Raw genomic sequence first — 20,816 nt, 5'->3', positions numbered from 1 at the left:
GTATATCTATTGAACTCAAATGCCACAGTAATAACACTGGTTGATAGAATTATTTGCGAAAGTCTTTCTGCTGTTCTGCATGGCAACACTCGATCCATTCGATAGCAACACTAATGCCTTGTTTAGTTGACCCCAAAACCAAAAACTTTTCAAGATTCTTCGTCACATCGAATCTTGCGGCATATGCATAGAGCATTAAATATAGATGAAAATAAAAATTACTTACACGGTTTGTCTGTAAATCGCGAGATGAATCTTTTAAGCTAGTTACTTTATGATCGGACAATGTTTGTCAAATAAAAGCGAGATGAATCTATTAAGCTAGTTACTTTATGATTGGACAATGTTTGTCAAATAAAAACGAAAGTGCTACGGTATCGAAATCTAAAAAATTTTCAAATCTAAACAAGGCCTAAATCCACTCGATAGTAATATCTGATGCGCAAAAACCATCCAATACCGTAACAATTTCAAGGAAAAAAATTGCTGAATCCACCGGAATTTCTTGCAATGCATTCAAAGTACACGAGCATAAAACTTTGCCAGGGACAAGAATCTATCTATCTATGAAAAACCGAAAGCTCAATCCGTGCATTGTTCTTCGCCCCCAACGGCTCAGGGTTCCCACGCTGAGAGAAGCTTGTCTATCAGCTCCACCAGCTTCCCTGTCTCCTCCGGCTGGCGCAGCGCCTCCTCCAGCGCCCACGCTTCCTCGATCCTGGCGTCCTGCAGCATCGCGTCCCGCACCGCCTCCCGCAGCTCCCGCGTGGCCGGCAACCCGTCCGCTGCCATCTCCCTGAGCGCGGCGAGCGCGGCCCTGGGGTCCTCAAGACGGCAGAGCCCCACGACGGCGTCAGCGTAGGTAGCGGCGTCGGGCCGGCGCGGGGAGTCCGGGCGGCAGAGCCAGCGCAGCACGGAGGAGGCGTCGCGCGCGCGGCGCAGGGAGAGGAGGCTGCCGAGCAGCGGCGACGCCAGCAGGAGCGGCGAGGGGCGGGCCGGGTGGTGGCGCAGCGCGGTGAGGAGCGCGAAGGCGGGGGAGAGGGTCGGAATCGAGGCGAGGTGCGCGGCGAGGGAGTCGAGGGGGAGGCGGTCCTGGGAGCCCGGGAGGAGGAGCGCCGCGGAGAGGAGACGGCCGGCGGCGGGGACGTGGCCCGCGGAGACGAGGCGCGGGAGGAGCGCGGAGATCGCGTCCAGGTCCGATGGGGAGAGGGGTTCGGGCGGGGGCTTGGATTGCGGCAGCGCGGTGGCGCAAATGCCGCGGAGGGCGCCGGCGAGCGGCGGCGCGAGGCGGATTGGCACGCGGAGCAGCATCGTCTTCTGGGCTCGGCTCCCTCTGGGTCGGGGAATGATTTTGCAGGCGCGCGCGCTGCCGTCAGATGGATGAGCGATGTCTCAGATCGGGGAGGGAGACACTATCTGAGTCTCGCATTTGTGTAGCCCAAACGAGGCCTTGTTTAGTTCAAAAAATTTTATAAAACCGACACGGTAGTACTTTTATTTGTATTTAACAAATATTGTCTAATCATGGACTGACTAGGCTCAAAAGATTCGTCTCGTCAATTTCAATCAAACTATGCAATTAGTTTTTATTTTTGTTTATATTTAATACTCCATGCATGCGTCTAAAGATTCGATGTGACGAGAAATCTTAAAAATTTTACAAAGTTTTTTGGGAACTAAACAAGGCCAAGTAGCCCTTGTTTATTGTCCGTCTAAAAACTTTTCACTCGTCACATTGAATTTTAAATAAATTTTTAATACATATATGGAGGATTAATATAGGTGAAAAAAACTAATTATACAGTTTAGTTGTAAATCACGAGACGAATCTTTTAAGTTTAATTAGTCCATGATTGGTCACAACTGTTACAGTAACTTACATGTGCTAATAATAGATTAATTAGTTTTGATAAATTTATTTCGCAGTTTTTAGATGAGCTATGTAATTTGTTTTCGCGAACTGAGCCTTGTTTAGGCCTTTCGTAGTATGGGAGAGTTGCCAAAAAAAAAAGTGGACCTAAGCACAGGATAAGTAGCGGCGCCCAACAAACTATAGTGAGAAAATATTCGGCACCGGTGCCATCTAACATCGCTGGGATCCACACGGCCACACCGGTGCCAAGCATACTGTATGTGTCCAATGGTCTTGTGTGCATAAATAGTGGATTGGAAGAAAAGAGGTTTTCTCTTTATTTGAGAGATGTGAGACTGATTTGAGGGACCGGAAAAAATCTCATAAAGATCTCCAAAATATTTTCTTATTGAGAGTTAAGAGAGAGGCATTTGATGTTTGAGGTCCCCCACAATTAAAGGGTTATCCAACGAGCGACGCAAACGAGCAGCCGAGCACCGCCCACCTCGCCGCATCGGGCCGCACCTCACCGGCTACGCGCGCGCCGCCACGGACCCACCTCGCGCAAGCTAGAGCTGGCGATTCCTCTCGCTTCGTCCTCACCGTCCACGCTTTGTGCTCTGCTCTTCTCCAGCAGCTCCACCTATTCCGCCTCGCGTTGGGCTTGCGGCTGTCCCAGCGCCGCCGCCGGCACCGAGGAGGATGTGGGGGCCGTGCTCGTGGAAGGGAGGCGGAGCGCAAGGCGCGCGGCGCCGGCGGAGGCAGTCCGCGCGTTGGCGACCGCAGTAGCGAACACGTCACCCTCACCGGTGCCAGCAAACGCGGACCTCTGGTGCGGATCTCAGGCTCTGGTTCTACGCTTCATGAGGTGGGCCCTGTGTGGAGACGCAGAAGAACCTAGCAAGGACGTATTTTTGGGTTCTGCCTTAGCTTTGACGCAAAATAGGTCGTGGGTTTGGCTCCTCTGTTGGAGCACGTTTTGTCCCGCAAAAACACTGTGTAGATTGTTGGAGTCAGTCTTACAAAATCATTTTTATAAGGTTTAAATTAAACATTGAAAATATAAATTATGAATAACTTTTAAGTTATTAAGTTTGAAAATATGAAAATTATATAAATATATTTGTCTTAAAACTTTTATAAAAATAAGGAGTCAGACACGAGGGAGTATATATTTCGATTTCTCGAGGAATGGGGCGGTTGCTGTAGTAATGGATCCGGACGGTGGTGACACCGCGCCCACACAGAGCAGAGGCCAGACTAGAGATGGCAACGGATACGTACCCGACGGGTAGTGGCCACCCGTACCCACACCCGCGAAGTCTAAATTTTACCCGTCGGGTTACCCGTACCCACACACGGGTAGGAAAATAATTCTATACCCGCACCCGCAGGTAATTTCTACCCGACGGGTAACCCGCACCCGCTAGTATACCCGAGAATTACATATAAATATTATATATTTACACAAAGAAAATCATACTAAACCTCCAACAAGTTACAAACTAATATTCATATGACAACATCAAATTCATATACATATATAATATATATTAGGAGAGTTTAGTTGGATTTAGACTAAATTCATGTGCTATATAGGCTAAAATGACAAGGGTGACTAGTTATTTTCACAGGTAATTTTTACCCGCGGGTAGACGGGTATGGGTAGTACACACCCACACCCGTACCCGCCATACCCGATGGGTATAGGATTTTGCCCAATAACATACCATGGGTAGAAAATTCATTCCATACCCGCCTCTTTATCGGGTAAAACCCGTCGGGTACTCGGGTACCCGTTGCCATCTTGAGGCCAGAGGCACACGGAGAGTAGCAGCCCAAGGTGGAGGCCCGTCCAGTTGCCGGCGGCGAAGAGGCGAAGGAGCGAAGAGCGCCACCACCACCGAGTTCATGGAACCGATGCCCTCAAGCTGTGGCGACTCGACCACGAGACGGGATCTTGAGTCTCGACGAGGGATGGATCTCGGAAGCAGGCTCTCAGATGAAGCCTTTATTTCGATACAATACACTTTCATTTGTATTTGACAATTATTATCCAACTATACACTAAGTAAGTTTAAAAAAAATCGTCTCGTAAATTACACAAACTGTACAATTATTTTTTATTTTTTCATCTAGTTTAGTGCTCCCTACATGTGTCGTAAAATTCAATTTCATAAAGAATCTTGACAAGTTTTTGGATTTTGAGTATCTAAACAAGGTCTAAGTATTGGACGGCATGGCATTTAGAAACAACGAAATCTAGATTCTAGAAGATTAATACTAGAATTATTAGTGCTATTAAACGAGTAAAATTATCAAAGAACACAAAAAAAAGATGAATACTCAAATGCTCTTGTAGTATCGTGAATTTGCTTATTAGATTAATCATGCAATGCTGCCCTTTTAAACTGATTGGCCACCTTGCCAGATTGCCACGAACACTCACGCCGCGGCGGCCGTTGTCAAATCAGGCTTCTCATCGCCACCGTCTTCCACGTTATCCTCCTCCTTGCCGGAGGAGTTCAGTCCGGCCGCCTCCTCAAGCTCCCTCCACGGCCCGTCGAACTGCTCGGGGAACTTCTTGCGCAGACCGACCACCACCCGCCTCGCCGCTCGCCCCTTGCCAGCGTCCTTGAGACCGCGCACCAGCACCCGCACCGTCCCGAGGTCGGTCACCTTCCGCCGCTTCACTCCCGCGTAGAACACGTCCTCCGCCTCCGACCACCGCCCCGCGCCACACAGCGCGCCCACCACGCAGGTATACGTCGCGCAGTCCGGCACCACGTCCGCCTCCTCCCCGGCCTCCAGGCGTCGGTACACCTCCACCGCCTCATCCACTCTGTTGTGCCGCGCCATCGCCCGCATGAGCGCGTTGTAGGACACGAGATCCGGCCGGAGCCCGGCCTCCTCGCGCATGGCGCGGATCAGCTCCTTGACCTCCTCCACGGTGCCGTTGGCGGACTTGTAGGTGATCCGGGCGTTGTAGGCAGCGGTGTCGGGGGCGATGCCGTGGTCCTGGACCATGGCGCGCCACAGCTCCTCGGCGCGGTGCGGGAGGCGCTGCTTGTAGAAGGAGTCGATGATGGCCGTGAAGAGCTGGAGCGACGGCGGCGACCCCGACGATGGCTCCCGGAGGAGGTGGAGCGCGGAGTCGGCGCCGGAGGTGAGGCAGAGCGACTTGGCGAGGATGCTGTCCGTGGCGGCGTCCCGCGGGATAGAGGCATGCGTGGCGAGGATGGAGGGCACGAGCCCGGCCAGGCGGCGGCGGCGCAGGAGCGGGCCGAGGACCGCGTTCAGGTGCGCGGTAGTGGGCGACGTGATGGTGCCGAGCAGCGCGGAGGCGCGGTCGGGGAGGCCCACCGAGGAGAGGGCCGAGAGCGCGGCGACGGTGTGGGAGCGGAACAGGGGCGCGAGGGTCGCGTCGATGTCGTCGAGGCGGCCAGCGCGGGCGAGCTGGCGAAGACGGGCGATAGGGACGGGGAGCTCGGTTTTCGCTGCCGCGGCGGTGGAGAGGAGCCGGCGGCCGGCGGCGGAGAAGGTTGCGGCGGCCATAGCGGCGGAGGTGCGGAGCTAAACAGAGTCGATAGCAAAAACTAGCCCAGTGGTATTAGGGTTTAGAGAAGTCGTCTGCTATAGTGGTCAGGCTTCTTTGGCGGGTTCAGTCAGGCAGGCCTTGAGAATGTGGAGGACGGCCCATTCAGCCCAATTTTCTGCATGCCCTTCCTGTCCATACATTCAGGCCCAATTTTCTGTCTGCCCTTCCTATCCATACTTGCACCAAACAATTGACTGGGACAGTAGACAAGTAGCACATCAAATTCCCCTTCAAAAGCATCAAACCAAATTTCTACTAGTATATAAGTAGCATATTTTTATTACTAGCAAAACATGCCCGTGCGTTGCGACGGGAGAAAAAAACTAACATGTTCATAAAAACGACGATAGGACCGATATATATATTATTTATGTTTCACTCCATAAAACTTGAAGGCTATAATTTATTTTGTTATGACCATGACATCCATAATATAAGTTAATGTCAGCGACAATATGACAATACTAAGCCTCTATCAAAATAAAATATATTTTTGATAGATTTTTTCTCCTATTGCAAAGCGCATAAATATTTAGATGCAATAAACAATAACTTTAATTAATTTTTATACTATTCATGTGTTCCTTTAGTTAAATATCGAGTTTTGTGATCTTTTAGGACCCACAAATATACGTATTTGATCTATGATTAATGTCGACAAGGAGTTATGCAAACATGTCAAGGATTGATCTGTCCTCTGGTGATTATGACAGAAGACCTCTCTAGACTTTTCACATGCTAGTCCTTATCAGGAGATTCCAGATATACATTTATTTAAATTGGATTAGACAAAAACCTACTTAATATTTCAATTCATATTTTTTATCAGTTGAACCTTTAGCTAATCCAGCTTTTAATAAAATTTCTAATCAAAATTACATCCACAATTTAGCAGTAGAAATCTTTATTTCTTATGGGTGGATTTTATCAGTTGAACCTTTAGCTAATCCAGCTTTTAATAAAATTTCTAATCAAAATTACATCCACAATTTAGCAGTAGAAATCTTTATTTCTTATGGGTGGATCAATAGTTCAAATATGAGTATGTGACAGATGAGGCATCAAAGAACCTAACCGCCCTCTCTAAAGGACAATCAAACAGAGATTTATATGGCCGGGCTGGTTTACATTTGGTTCGTCCCTTGTAGTGTTTTATTAGTTTGCGACGAGTTTGTAGGCCACTATCATGACATATGTTATCATGCATGTATACACGTACCTGTGGAATTTCAAGACGCTCAACAAGGCACATCGGGTGAACCTGCAACGCTGAATGAGGTAAAAGCTTAGTGTTCATGTCATCGTAATCAGAGTAGCCATGCATGTGTGACCACAGGCCAATCTTGAGGTTCGCCACACACGACAGGTCTCCACCAGAATAAACCTTCAAATATGGCTGATTGGAGACCGTAAATTCCTCCAGCTCTAGGGCCAGCAACGTGAACATCTTAAGATCGTGAGTAGGTGTCGTCCATTCATCGATTTGTTATAAACACAATGTACAGTTCAGGTGAAGCATAACAGTTGATAATCATCTCAATTTAGTGACCACAATATGAACACCACTTTGTCAAGGTTCAGTGGTTTACATCCAGTTCAGCATATGAACACCACATGAAACAGTTCATGGGCACATAATCTTTATCCCTACAAAAAATAGTTCACAGAGCCATTAAGTTTCAAAATGATGCACATAAGTTACATACTGCTAATTCAGTTGCCTAGTTATATGAAACTGAACACTACCAAGCAACATCAAAGTCATAGTGCTTTCAGTAGGAACAATTCAAGACTGCTCTACTTCTCTAAAACACTTTAGCAGTTTGTCTAATTTTCATGCCTAACAGAAACCTATTAGATTCTTGAATGCCTATCATGCCTAATAGAAACCACATAGTGGATACATAATTCAAAGTAAGTTGACACAACCGTTACACATGCATGCTCTCTATTTTTAGAATCTGAAAAACAAGGTAGTACTTGGTTTGGTAAACTGAAAATTATCAAATGACAGCAACAATTCATGATTTCTGATGTTAGGATCATAACGGAGAGTACTTATTGATAATAGAATGTAGGTCCCATATTTTTTCTTGCAGCACGGTTTGAGCAAACAAACATGCACTTAGTTATAGGGAAATTAGCAATTGAACTTATTCAGCAGGTCATTGCAATCCATATTCTGACCAGTTTATCTATCTATTTATCCAGGAGTCAAAAGCTTTGCATATTCTGGACACACACTATGAAATTATATAGCAGATGATTGGGGAAGAAACAGACACATCTTCTAACGATTGGGAAGAACTCTATAGCAAGAGATTGGCAAACAAATTAAGTGTAGGTGATTTAGGAAGAAACAAAGTTGTTGCCGTGACCAAGGTGATTGGGCTGCCGTCTTGCTGTTGCTGCCACGACCAACAAAGCTGGACGTCGTTGCCGCTGTAGCACCTTGATCTTCCTTACTGTTGTCGTGCGATGGGGCTCCGCCGCCGCCGCCGAGATCGACACGGCGCACTACAACGCTGTTCTCGAGGATCTGCTCGTCATTGCGTGCCTCCGCGTTTCTGACAGCATCCTCCTTAAGATGCACCGCCTGGGCCTCCTCGAGCACAGCAGGATGGGCCGCCGCCGGAGCAAGCGTCGCTGGCCCGCCTGCCTGAGCGAGCGCGCTGTTCCCATCGTCGCCTAGGCTCCGCCGGCTGGGGCATGAGCCAAGGACGGGAGCGGGCGTGAGGCAACAAGTGCGCTGGCAGCGATGGAACGCGAGCGCATATAAGAACCTGGCCAGACGAAAAAAAAATCCAGACAAAAAAAGTTGAAATTTTGGTATAGATATAGACATAGATTTATTTATCTATACCTAATAGGCAAAATTTCAGCCAAAAGTTTGGTCTGGTCGTCTGCCCTCTCCTCATGGGCCGTCCTGTAGCGCACGAGAGAAACAGCCCAGACAGCCCACGACCAGCCCAGTCTCATCACAAACGCACGCGCACGTCGTCGTCGCCATCGACCCGCTGTGACCCTACCCTAGCCGCTCCCGAAGCTTCCCGTCCTTCTCCTTGCGGCGGTCGCGGGCGGCGCGGCGAGTCAGCGGCCACCTGCCTCCATCTCCTACTTGAGCCTCCCAGCCTCATCGTAGTTGTCCGCCTCCTCCCCCTCCGCACCGTAGATCTTTTTCCTCGGCGCTCGGGATGATCAATCAATCCACCTTCACTCCACCGTGCGGGAGGAAGCTAATGTGGAGTTTCTGTTTTAGATAGATTTCTTTTCTTTTGAGCCTTTCCTATTTCCCGTTCCCTCGTGACCGTGAGAAGAGAGGCGACTAGGCGAGGCCATGGCCTCCGGGCTCCGGCACCTGCTACGGCCAGCTGCAACCCCCAGGTACAGCTTCCGGTCCTCCTCTCCTCTTGCTGCTCGATTAGATTCCAACTTTCGGACACACCAAACTAGAATTAGGTAGATTCAGTAGTTAGATTCGAGGAGGATAGATTCCAATTTTTACATCCCTCCTTCCCTCTGTCTGCTGCTTGGCTTGCAGGATCCTCAACCCAGCATTACGGCTACCACTTCTCTACAGCGACAGGGTAACTCAACTAAATCATCAGTCTGCCCTCTTGTCATGTCGATTTCATTTACAGACTTGCCTTGCCTCTGTTTGCTTGCTTACAGTCAACAGCCAGAATCATTTGCTGGCGTCAAAACTTACACCCTAGCGCAACCTGTGCACCCAGCAACTGCTGGCCCTGTCGTCCTTCGAACACAACCCAGGTTCAGCTGGTACCAAGCATTCCTCGCTGCAGGGCTCTTGCTTGGTTTTGGTGCTAGCGATGCTGTCTTTATCAAGGTATTTCTCATCTCTGAATTTTTGCAAACCTTCCACTGAATTTTTGCTAACCTTCCCATGCACTAACTGTGGTATTTCTATTTGCATGTTAGAACTGTTCCTTTCTACGCTCAAGTCTTGGATACGCAATGTTGTAGCGGAAGGTGATGGCACTGAAGGCAACCAACTTAAGGCCAGGATAGATGAGGAAACAGCCGAGGCTGTAAAGGCCTCTGCTTCGGCTGTTTATGCTATTGCCAAAACAAACCAACAGCTGCTTTCAAAGGATGAAGTTTTCACTCTACCTGTTCATGATTTGCTGCTTCTTCTTTGCAAATAGTTTTACTCACTCCAATAATATTGATTTGTTCTTGTTGGCAGCAAAAAATGTTTTTTTAAGCCTGTACGAGTTAAGGTAGTAGTGTGGCTGAAATATAATCTTAAGATCAATTAAGAATCATGACATAATAATTAATTTCTGAGCCTCTCATATTCATTCCGTTAAGCATGTACGAGTTAAAGTAGCGTCAGAAACATGACATGATAATTAATCGCTGAGCCTCTCATATTCATTGTGTTAGAACATGTGTCTACACATGATATAAAGTTTGGTTTCAAGATGGTGGAACTCATAATATGACCGTTGAATTTTCGAACTACAAATCATTCACATTATGAATCCCGTTGCAACGCACGGGCATTTTTGCTAGTACCCTAATAAAGAGCAAAATACATCAAGGTCGTTTAACTTAGATTGTGTTGTGATGAAAACAGCAAGATCAATGATATATGGAGATTGAGAACGACAAAACGTAGACCAGCTTAAACAAGGGAGTCCTGGACCTGACACCACCAACTCTTTAAGATACAAAGCAATTCTAAGAGTTTGGCTAAAATTAATAGTTAAATCTCATTATTTAGTTATTTTATAAAACAGAAAATTTCTTAAAATAGAAGAGCTCCACAACAATCTTGTTATTTTACAAAATCAAATAGCTAGTGTCAGTGGTTGGCTATATCTAGCTAGCGAAAATTAAGGAATAGTCAACTTTTTGCTTTACAAAACCAAATAATACATTTGTTGGAGTGTACTTTTTTCTATACAAATTACAAAATAGCATCCACAACAAGAATAACAAAGTTGTTAAAGTTGCTCTATTGTACGTGAGCAACTCCAACAGCTTTGCTATTCTTATTATGAAGGCTTTTTACAACTTGTATAGCAGAAAAATAGACTCTAACAGATATGCTATTTGATTTTGTAAAATAGAAAGTTTGCTATTTCTTGATTTTCGTTGGCCATATATAGCCAACCACTGACACTAGCTATCTGATAGCAAGGCTGTTGTGGACCTCTTCTTTTTTAAGAAGTTTTCTATTTTACAAAATGGCTAAACATTAGAATTTGGCTACTAATTTTAGCCAAGCTCTTGGAGATGCTCTAAGAAAAGAGAAATAATATGTTGGTGTTTTCTCAGATTAGGGCACCGGGAGAACAGACCACCAAAGCCACGGTTGAACAAAACATCAGATGTAAATTATGGGTAATGCTACGATACGCAATATCTTAAAGAATCCAGTACGGCCTACGGCGCTTCCCTTTTCCGTGCGAATGATCCCCACAACGTGAATACACTGCTATTTTAGTTTAGTTTTCATTTTTTGCTAAAAAAATGTATAATTTCTTTTGAATCGAATACCCTTAGTAAATACTTTATCCGCTTTAGAGCATCTCTAAGGGTTTTGCATTTGAGTAATTTGCCAAAAAGCTCCAAAAGAGGTATCCAACGGTTTTGCATTTGAAGTTTGCAATTTGAGCAACTTGGCAAATGAATGAGCAAACTTGGCAAAAATGCCAAGCTGTGGACGACTTTGCAAACCTGATCTCGCGAGCAAAGTCACGCGCGAGGAAAGCACGCGCCTGGAGACATTCTATTTTTATCCTTTGCTAAGTTCAAATGTCAGTTCCCTTGGAGATGATCTATTTTTATCCTTTGCATTTTGTTATGGGAGTTTGCAAATAGCAACAAATGTCAAATCAATTTGCCAAAGCCTTTGGAGATGCTCTTACATATGGATGAAGTTATTTTATATTTTATTTTGGTTTTGATACTTTTGTCTTGAAATTTGTCAAAATTTTATGATCAGAGTCATGTTATCGCTCATATTATACTTGGTCAAAAAAATTGCAAAGTGGCCACGTAAGAGCAACTCCAACAGCTTTGCTATTTTTATTATGGAGGCCTTTTAGAACTTTTATAGTAGAAAAATATGCTCCAACAGATGTACTATTTGGTTTTGTAAAATACAAAGTTTGTTATCCCTTGATTTTCGTTGGCCATATATAGCCAACCACTCGCACTAGCTATCTGATAGCAAGGCTGTTGTAAACCTCTTCTTTTTTAAGAAGTTATCTATTTTACAAAATGGCTAAATATTAGAATTTAGCTACTCATTTTAGCCAAGCTTTTGGAGATGCTCTAAAGATTTGTATGTATCAATGTTTTAAATAGCGAGCTATAAAAAATAGTGTCTTCCTGTTCCAGACGCTATTTGCGCAGTTGCGCTATAGCGAACGCTATAGTGGCGCTATAGCCCCGCTATAGCAGCTGCTGTACACAGCAACGTGTTGTAGCTATCCACTCTATAGCGGCGCTATAGCGCGCTATTTATTTGAAAACATGCAAAATATATAGACAGCAATAAGTTCAAACAACCATTATATTTCACAATCACAAATCACAGGTGTTTCACAGTTTAAATGTTTAATACATAATGCATGACTGCATAATGCATAACCAAAAGTGTATAAGCACAACACAACAAATAAGTGCATGATAACATGATCACAGATAAACAGCAATAGCGCGCAAATAGCGACGCTATGACGCTATTTCAGTTTAGCGACGTTATAGCGCGCTATAGCGCCAATAGCGCTGATAGCGTAAAAATGAGGTATAGCTTCGCATCGACTTATTCTGACCGCTATAGCGACGCTATAGCGCGAAAATAGCGCGCTATTTAAAACATTGGTATGTATACACACACGTAGAGTTCCATGTATATTGGACACGTACACATTTTAAGGTATGTTTAGCAGGACTCTTTACGAGGATCTCCTCTTAAAAATGATGAGACTTTGGCATTTCGCCCATCATCAAAAATTGGTTTCGCACTTTTACTATCCCGCAAAGTAATTTTGCTTGTTTGCCATTATAAATTTGTTGCAACCCGCTCAAATACATTTTGAGGAGTTTAATTCATAGGGAAAAAAGACACATCCTCCCACTTCTACACCTGCCTCCTATCTCCATATGCGAAGTTGAACTGTTCTCGTTCGTCAAAACGGATTGAGACTTGCGGTCTCCCTTCCCTGGTGCTGGCAGTGACGCGTCCTACGTCCACCCCAGTCTTTGCCATCATTGCCTTGACAATGCGACATTTGCATTTGTCGTAGTAGACAAGATGGAGAAGGACTCTACTCCTAGACCTATGGATGGCCCCTGTCGAACTGCTGCTCCCATCCATTTGGGCACTGCTGCCTAGGAGGGGCTACAGCTTGCGAACGAGACGCCTGCAGTGAGGGAAGGCCGATGTGAGGAAGGCAAGCGCCGACAGTGAAGGAGGGGCGGTCTGGGGGAGGCCAGCACCGGCACAGGAGAGGAGCGCGCGTGGGGCACAAGAGGGGCTGCCGTTGGGGAAGGCCAGCAAGGGAGCGGGGTGGCGTTGGGGAAGGCCAACACGGGAGCGAGAGGGCCGACGTTGGGGAGAGAAGGCCAACGCGTGGTCAAAGTCAACGCCGCCATGGGGGCAGAAGCTGATGCTACTGGGATGGAGGGAGTAAGAGCATCTCCAACAGTTTGATATTTTTTCTTTATCATTTGTTGCAGTTTGCCAACTTCCAAAACGAAATGAAAGAGAAGAAAAACAACCCATCTCCAAGAGTTTTGCAAAATTGACTTGGCATTTACTAAATTGTGGACCTAACTGGACTTGACACGAAATTTTTGTGCGAGAGTAGCGCGGGATTCGCGGCGATCGTGTTTGCCAAGTGCTCTGCCGGTTTGCATATATGCACAACTTGGCCAGGTAAATGGCAACTTGCCCAAAATACCAATCCAAGATGCAAAACTATTGGATAAATGTTTTCAAGATTTTTGGCAAAAAAACAAAAATGTCAAACACAAATGCCTAACTGTTGGAGATGTTTAGAAGAGAGAGAGGAGAACGCTGATCCATATCCGTTTTGCGAGTGCCGCTCGATCCGCTTTGGGCAAAAGAGAGGGGTAGAAGTGGAAGGATGTGTCTTCTTTTTTTGTATGAATTAAACTTTCCAAAATGTATTTGAGCGGATTACAACAAGTTTATAATGGCAAACGAGCAAAATCACTTTGCAGAATGGTAAAAATGCGAAAACAGGTTTTGATCATGGGCGAAATACCAAAGTCTCCAAAAAAAGGCATAGCCATTTTAAAAGAGTCCAAAACAGCTGTCGCTTCTCTTTTTTTTTACAGCAATCATAAATCTATAACTCTTATAGAGCTAAACTCCACTAGATGAATTCTCTCTTCATGCAAGGTGTCCACATCATTCTCCACTAATTGACCCACTAAACATTCTATTTCTTCATGATATGTGTCCACATCATTCTCCACTAAGTCCATGTCATCCCATATTAATTACAAAAAATAACTATGTAATCTATATCATGTGTAATACTTTAAATATTTAATCTATTAACATACAAGTCATGTACATACATTATTTGTTTCATCACCAATTAAGTCCTTATAGTATAACCAAATATTAGTTTTTGTTCTATTAGCTTAGTAATTTTTTACTAGATCTAATACAATAAAATACATGCAAGTCAAATTCATATGTATGCATACATAATTGACTAAATACCATATAGTAAATATTGTGTATATAATAATTTATTTTTAAGAAAATCCTGCAGCAACGCGCGAGGAATTCATCTAGTATCACTAAAGTGTGCCCCGTTTGGCACAGCTTCGCTTCAATAGTGAAGCTGTTCTTTTTTCTTTGGATAAACAACTTCATTGATCTAGAGCCATTTTGGTAAAGCATATGATAAAATAACTTTACCTGTACAGCTCTCTTAAAACATGCTCTCACAGACCTCATGCCACCATCCGGACAAGGCGAAACCGGGTGAAGCCACGATTTAAATGGTTTTTTTGGGTAAAGCCGTTATGTTTTATCTCGTTTAGCAGAAAAACGGCTCATGAAGCCGATGGAGAAGCCATGCTAAACGAGACAATCGTTTAGTAAGGCTAGAGGAGCCAGAGGAGCCAGAGCCGGCTAGAGGAGCCAGAGCCGAAAACTAGAGAGGAGCTCTACTAAACAGGGGTCTTAGTTTTGTTGCGCTTGGATAAGATCCCATACGTTTCTGCTCCTTGTTTCTATTCATTGGCAGCAACGTGCTGTAAGGTAGAGCTTGAAAAATAAAGCAATGGTCTAAGCCATGCTGATGGACTGAAAACCTATAGATTGAGAGTTGAGAGCTTGACGTGCTAAGGCATCCGCTGTGGAGTTGAAGTTTCTGCTATATAGAACGATGCTGCTGCCCCAATGTAATTAAGATGTAATTAGGAAGGTGATGATATTCAAATCACCGACAAGGTGAAAGGGAAAAACATCAGCATCGGCATAAAGACATGAACACCGGTGGTAATATATCATTGAATAACAGCATCAAGGCTTCACGTGAAAGCATGTGAACCACTGTACAAAAAGACCAATCTAGCTCTAAGTACAACCTAATCCATCGAACTCCAAACAAATAACCTATGCAGACCCGCAGATATAGATAATAAAGATAAAGAAACAAGGCAACACTTCTGTAACTACATGTGAAGAAACTGGCAGCAGCATTCGCCCTTAGGTTAAGTTTGAGCACTCCATAATATCCGTAAACACAAAGCAAACTATACTAACAAAGAACACATGCATATACTAGCAGCTAGCTTTAACAAGTCACTAAGTTTTCTATCTATAAAAGTGCATACCCATATTAAGTATGCTTAAATTCCAATTCCAAATACTAAAACAATGGTTTAAATTTCTACAAGTTTATCTAACAGTACGTCCTAATACAAAAAACTGAGCACATTGAACTTCAGTGGATCTTTTAAATGCAGATGATCTCTTGAGAATACATCTAGAATTGATCTTCTGGGAGCTTCTCTAGCAAACAGCAGCACTGGTGATTTTCTATCTTCCATATGGATGGTAACGACCAGCAGCACCACTGCCACCAGTGCTACCATAGCCTGTCCTAGCACCATAGAGTCCACCGGTGCCAAACCCAGCACCAGTATTAGCCCCTGAAGAATCATAACTAGGACCATAGCTAGAACCACCATAGCCCCCAGCCTCACGCCCATATGCACCAGCTAATCCACCCGCATAACTGCCACCACCATACCCGCCACCAAAGCTGCTTCCGTAAGTGCTACCATAGCGACTAGAATAAAGGGATGGCTCTCCACGGTATCCTACTAATGCTCCACCATAAGTAGCATAGCCGCTACCATAATCACCAGGACCAGAAGCACTATTGTAACCTCCAGGCCTAGCGCCAAAACTTCCAGGTGATCTATAAGGACCAAAACTACCACCATAATTGTAAGAGCTGCCAAATCCATCATAACTGTCTGCATATGGACGGCCCCTAGGTTCGCTATCAAGTGAACGAGGTGGTTGGTTAGAGGGTTTCTTTGGTTCTGCCTTCTTGATCTCCACCTACAGCAAAGTAAGAAAGTCAAACCTATATTTCTTTCAAATTTGTTTACTTCCAAGATCGGAGTGAGAATAACCTGCCACTCATATAAGAGCAAAACTAAAGCAACTGAAACAAAAAGACCCAATAAGATGTGCTCTATAGACTTAACTAGAATAGCACAATTTGTTACTGCGTGCAGTCTTGACCGCAGGAAGTAAGATTTACAAAGCTCAGAAAAAGCTACATGATGCCTCACCTGAGAACCATTTAGATCAATCATATTGCCTTTCTTAGCTAATAAATCATCTACTGTTTTTTCTGCATCAAAGACTATAAAACCAAATCCACGTGACCGATTGGTTGTATGGTCACGGATGATTTCATGCTCCACAACCTTTCCAAACTTGGAAAAAAATTCCTTGAATTCATCTGTCAATTCAAATTATGTCACCAAATTAGATTTACTATGCAGGACAAAAAAGCACATTTGCTACTATGCAGCCAAGCAAACACAAATATACCTTCTTTTAGAGCTGAGGGTAATCCACCAACAAAAATCTTCTTCGTCTTGAAATCTTTCAAGGGAGCAGCTCCCTTAGGGATCGTTCTTTTAATTTCAACCTGTGTTTTAAGAGTAAATGAGATTTCAAACTACACACAGAAGTGCTTCTTATGTTTAGTATATGTTTTCATGAAACATGATGTACTGTGAGCTAATAGAGTCATACAGAGTGAGACAAAGATACAAACCAAAGACAAAACAAAAAAGTTTACCAGCTTTCCATTGATAACATGCTCATCCTCAATCACTCTGTCAACAACAGCGGGATCAGCAAAGGTAATAAAGCCAAAGCCTCTGGGCTTTTGAGTGTAGCGGTCCTTCATAATGACAGCATCAATTATATCCCCATATTTCCCGAAATGTTCTTTGAATGTACCTGAAAATTCACGAAGTAAAGCAGTTGGCTGTTGAAGGTCCCAGAATAAACCTTGCAGGTAAAGGCAATCTAAATATCTTCCATGAAAATTATTATGACCTTTTACTTAAAGCTACAGAAAAAAATGTCACAAAATCAGTACAGCTCCAAACTAGTTAGCTAGTTTACTAAACAATCATGCCACAGGCCCAATTAACCAGCTCACAACATAAACAAAGGTATATATCCTAAGAATCCATCATAATAAGCAGGAAGAAACATTTGAAGTATACGTTTTGTCCCTGAATGTTGTATTTTGCTTTGAAAACTTCTCTTGTAGATACCATTAATGTAAAGTGATTGTGTTTAGCCATAATTTAAAAGATGACAAGTTGCCACAAAATGCTATTAGCAATGGGGATAAAACCACCATAGATTGTCAGGCATCAGGATATTTCCCAAGAACATGGACATATAATAATTGTACCTCACAAATTTAATGAAAGGATCAACTCCACCTATAATTCGAACTCAACAACGTGAGACTGTACGAAATTTAGCCAAAATAATTACCAAGTTAACAAATCATCAACAAATAAGAAATCAAGGGCTAACTCCTCTCCCGACTCAACAAAACAGAAAAAGGAATAACTCAGTGCTCCCAAATCAAGTTAGAGGTGCTTCCTTAGTAAGGGTAGTCACATGCTAAGCATACACTGAGACACGAAATTAACTACAACTAACCAATCAACACTGGATCGAGTAAACTAGCGTGCACAAAAGATGATGAACAGCCATTACAAGCAAAGAGAGACCAGATCTGAGGGAATACGAGGAAACCCTAGCTAATACAAGGAGAAGACGGCAGAAAAAATTGAAATCCGCTAAAAGTCAAATCTGGAGGGGATCCGCACGTACTCATGCTTGTGTCCTTGGAGAGCCCGCCGATGAAGATCTTACTGCACGAAGCCCAAAAGCATAGCGAAAAGAATCAGCGAACACCGTTCCCATGGTTCGGAAAACAACTCAATGGCCATACTACGGGAGGGGAAAGTACTCACGCAGGGCTGGCGCCGTCTAACTCCTTCATCTTGCCGGCCATCTCGTACGAGATCTTGGGATCGGAGCTAGGCAGGCGTCTTCTTGGGGTTTCTAGTGCGGAGAGAAGATGGGTGCTGTCCCGACTTCGAATGAGGGCTACGCAAAGACCCGTGCGTGTGATATCCACATGTTCCTGTACTGCTGTGCCGCAGCCCGTAGAGAGAAAAAAAGTTTTTTTTTAATTCATATACCATTATAATTTTCAAAATATCGTTACTTAGAGCCTGTTAGTTCCGCAGGAAAGTCATAGCTGAAAGTCCTTTTTATTGATTTATTATAAGAGGAAACATTGTCAAATAACTGATAAATTTAACACATAAGTTCAAGCGAACATGCTTAAAGGGTGTTTGGTTGGAGATGTTAAAGTTTAATAGGTACTCTAATATTTCATTTTTATTTGGCAATTAGTGTCTAATACTGGACTAATTAGGTTTAAAAGTTTCATCTCATAAATTATTCTCTAGTTGTATTTTAATTTTTTTTAAAATAATCTATATTTAATACTACATGCATGTATCTAAACGTTCGATGTGATAGGTGTTAAAAAAACATGAGCAACCAAACAACTCCTTATTTGCCTATTATGAATCATATTACTAGAGACATCTTGAGCCCAGCTACAAACATATACGAATATGTATATTTCATTACCGCTCCTCTTTCATGTCACTAACGTGTGGGCTCTATATATCATTTTCTTCCTCCTTTTCTTGTGACATCTTTCAATGCTGAGCAACCGCCACCGATCAGCAAAAATACGTTGATCTGGGCTACAGTAGGCCCACGATGCCAAGCAACAACACGTTAGTTTGGCAAACTAGCCTAAGGAAGGAAAAAAGCTTATGGGCAAAGAAACAGAGGTAAGGGCAAATGGGCAATTGCCAAGAGCCTGAGATCATATATTCATTGCTTCACAGGTGAAAACACAGGTCTAACGGCACTAATTTGTCACCAAATTCAGAGGTGACAGCGACAGCCGTGAAGGATAGTGAGGTCTAGCCATCTAGGGAATGTTGGAGGAGCTACTCCTAGCATGTGTCGTGAGTCGTGACCTTGGCAGCGGCACAACACGACCAGCTAGGATTCGGTGGTTATGGACGCTCTGTGGGGGCCGAACCCACAAAGATGGATCTTTCATTCCTTCTATTCCAACATATCAAGTATGCTGCTTAGCTTATAAGGAAGACAGAGAGCCCTATAGCAGCGCGGCCTAGCCTATTGCATAACGTCTTCGCTTCCACCACCTCCATCACCGCTTCTCCACCGTTGGCAATGCACGGGGAGGAGGTCGAGCTCGACATCGAGGAGGACCTCGATGCCTCCACTGCCGAGGGGTGGGTGGACGAGCTCTAGTGGCTCTGCGTCGCCAACTCCGCTATGACGTCGAGCGATACGATTTCTCCATCGACTATAGAATTCAGGGGGGGAGATATTCAAACAAGAAGGACATGCTGCTATAGCTCACCGACGACAACGATGCTCAACAATAGAAGATGACATAAGAGAAAAAGGATGACATTTGGGTTCCGAGCGTCAGTGGCTCGGAGATGAGCTGCAATGAAACATATGTATTCATATACTCTTGTAGCTGGTTCAAGACATCTTCATACATATTCTGTCATATTCAACAAAGAATTATAATAGTATGATTTGAAAAATAGACATAACCACAAAGCTTGGAACTCTATATCTATTATAAAAATAAACTCCACTAACTATTTCTTTTTTGTTATGTAAAGCGCCCACATCAGCATCCATTAGAACATCTTGCTAGCACATTCAATTATTTAACCATGCAAAGTGTCCAGCGTCCACTAACATATTCAACTAACATATGTTATTATATCTTCATTTAAGCTATTCACATTAACAAACCTCATCATTTATTAACATATATTGCATTAGGCCAGTCTCAAAACGATTTTCAAGTAAGTTTTATTTGCATTAAATAAGATGCCACATAGGTATTTTTTGATGACACGGTGATGTATTTTAAAAAGAGAGAGAAGAAATGAGTTTCATCTAAATGAAACTCTCTTGACACAGTTACGAACTCTCTGAGTCTTGAAATTAAATGTTTTTGAAACCATAGATGAAACTCTTCATTAAGAGTGAGTGTCTCGTCCAAGTTTTATTTCACTAGGTATGACATAACAATCTTAGAAACCACGATAAGAAACTCACTTTTGAAACTGTCTTTAGGGCACTCCCAATACTAGAAACTGCACGTAGTTTCTATATAATAATTTGTTATCTAATCACATTCATTCTCTCTCTATTCTCAACCAATCATATCACTTTATGTCTTGGATCTCGCGCAGACATAGTTTCTAAGTTAGATCAAGTTTCTATGATTTTTGCTCTCTCTCTTCAATAACTATCTTACCACATCAGCAAAATGCTTAGATGACACCATAATTAATGTCTATAGAAATTATGATGGTTTCTGTATTGAGAGTGCCCTTAAAACACTATACATCTCCTGATTCTTAGTGATTAATATTTTAATATATTTATATTCCTTTTTTATACTCAACAATTATCAGTAATGACATGAAACTAAAACCCTCACCCCACACCACCACCCAAAGAGAGAGACAGGGGAGCCAAGCCTTGTTTAGTTCACCCTAAAACTTTTTTTTTCAAAATTTCTCGTCATATCAAATTTTATGGTACATACATAGAATATTGAATATATATATAAAACTAATTATACAGCTTGTCTGTAATTTGTAAGACAATCTTTTAAATCTTACTAGTCTACTAAATACAAA

The 20,816-nt window shown here is 43.5% G+C and overlaps 3 protein-coding genes and 1 long non-coding RNA gene across 4 annotated transcripts; 1 reads left to right on the top strand and 3 right to left on the bottom strand.

Moving 5' to 3' along the window:
• On the bottom strand, nt 414-1,473 carry LOC8084831. Its single transcript, XM_002455913.2, has one exon. The coding sequence runs from the start codon at nt 1,309-1,311 to the stop codon at nt 616-618; it is 696 nt and encodes a 231-aa protein (XP_002455958.1). The 5' UTR covers nt 1,312-1,473; the 3' UTR covers nt 414-615.
• LOC8054383 (pentatricopeptide repeat-containing protein At4g36680, mitochondrial) lies at nt 4,130-5,479 on the bottom strand. Its single transcript, XM_002455912.2, has one exon. The coding sequence runs from the start codon at nt 5,405-5,407 to the stop codon at nt 4,298-4,300; it is 1,110 nt and encodes a 369-aa protein (XP_002455957.1). The 5' UTR covers nt 5,408-5,479; the 3' UTR covers nt 4,130-4,297.
• On the top strand, nt 8,452-9,751 carry LOC8084830. The gene is made up of 4 exons (XR_002450876.1): nt 8,452-8,834; nt 8,992-9,037; nt 9,123-9,297; nt 9,390-9,751. It is a non-coding gene; the product is annotated as an uncharacterized LOC8084830 (long non-coding RNA).
• LOC8084829 (heterogeneous nuclear ribonucleoprotein 1) lies at nt 15,120-18,193 on the bottom strand. Its single transcript, XM_002455911.2, has 6 exons — nt 18,003-18,193; nt 17,860-17,900; nt 16,799-16,962; nt 16,546-16,645; nt 16,281-16,453; nt 15,120-16,044 (listed from the first exon to the last, which is right to left on the bottom strand). The coding sequence occupies exons 1-6, from the start codon at nt 18,041-18,043 to the stop codon at nt 15,514-15,516; spliced, it is 1,050 nt and encodes a 349-aa protein (XP_002455956.1). The 5' UTR covers nt 18,044-18,193; the 3' UTR covers nt 15,120-15,513.

This window comes from Sorghum bicolor, chromosome 3, assembly GCF_000003195.3.
Source record: "Sorghum bicolor cultivar BTx623 chromosome 3, Sorghum_bicolor_NCBIv3, whole genome shotgun sequence".
NCBI classification, from domain to species: domain Eukaryota; kingdom Viridiplantae; phylum Streptophyta; class Magnoliopsida; order Poales; family Poaceae; genus Sorghum; species Sorghum bicolor.
Note: the sequence above shows the minus strand (reverse complement) of the source record. Positions and strands in the feature narration are given on the sequence as shown.

What these genes read in the sequence shown, in the direction of transcription:
- LOC8084829 (XM_002455911.2), bottom strand. Translation starts at nt 18,043, where the DNA reads ATGGCCGGCAAGATGAAGGAGTTAGACGGCGCCAGCCCTGC. An exon ending in ATGTTATCAATGGAAAGCTG is followed by an intron (nt 16,646 to 16,798) that starts GTAAACTTTTTT and finishes CTTAAAACACAG; the next exon opens with GTTGAAATTAAAAGAACGAT. An exon ending in ACCCTCAGCTCTAAAAGAAG is followed by an intron (nt 16,454 to 16,545) that starts GTATATTTGTGT and finishes TTGAATTGACAG; the next exon opens with ATGAATTCAAGGAATTTTTT.
- LOC8054383 (XM_002455912.2), bottom strand. Translation starts at nt 5,407, where the DNA reads ATGGCCGCCGCAACCTTCTCCGCCGCCGGCCGCCGGCTCCTCTCCACC.
- LOC8084831 (XM_002455913.2), bottom strand. Translation starts at nt 1,311, where the DNA reads ATGCTGCTCCGCGTGCCAATCCGCCTCGCGCCGCCGCTCGCCGGCGCC.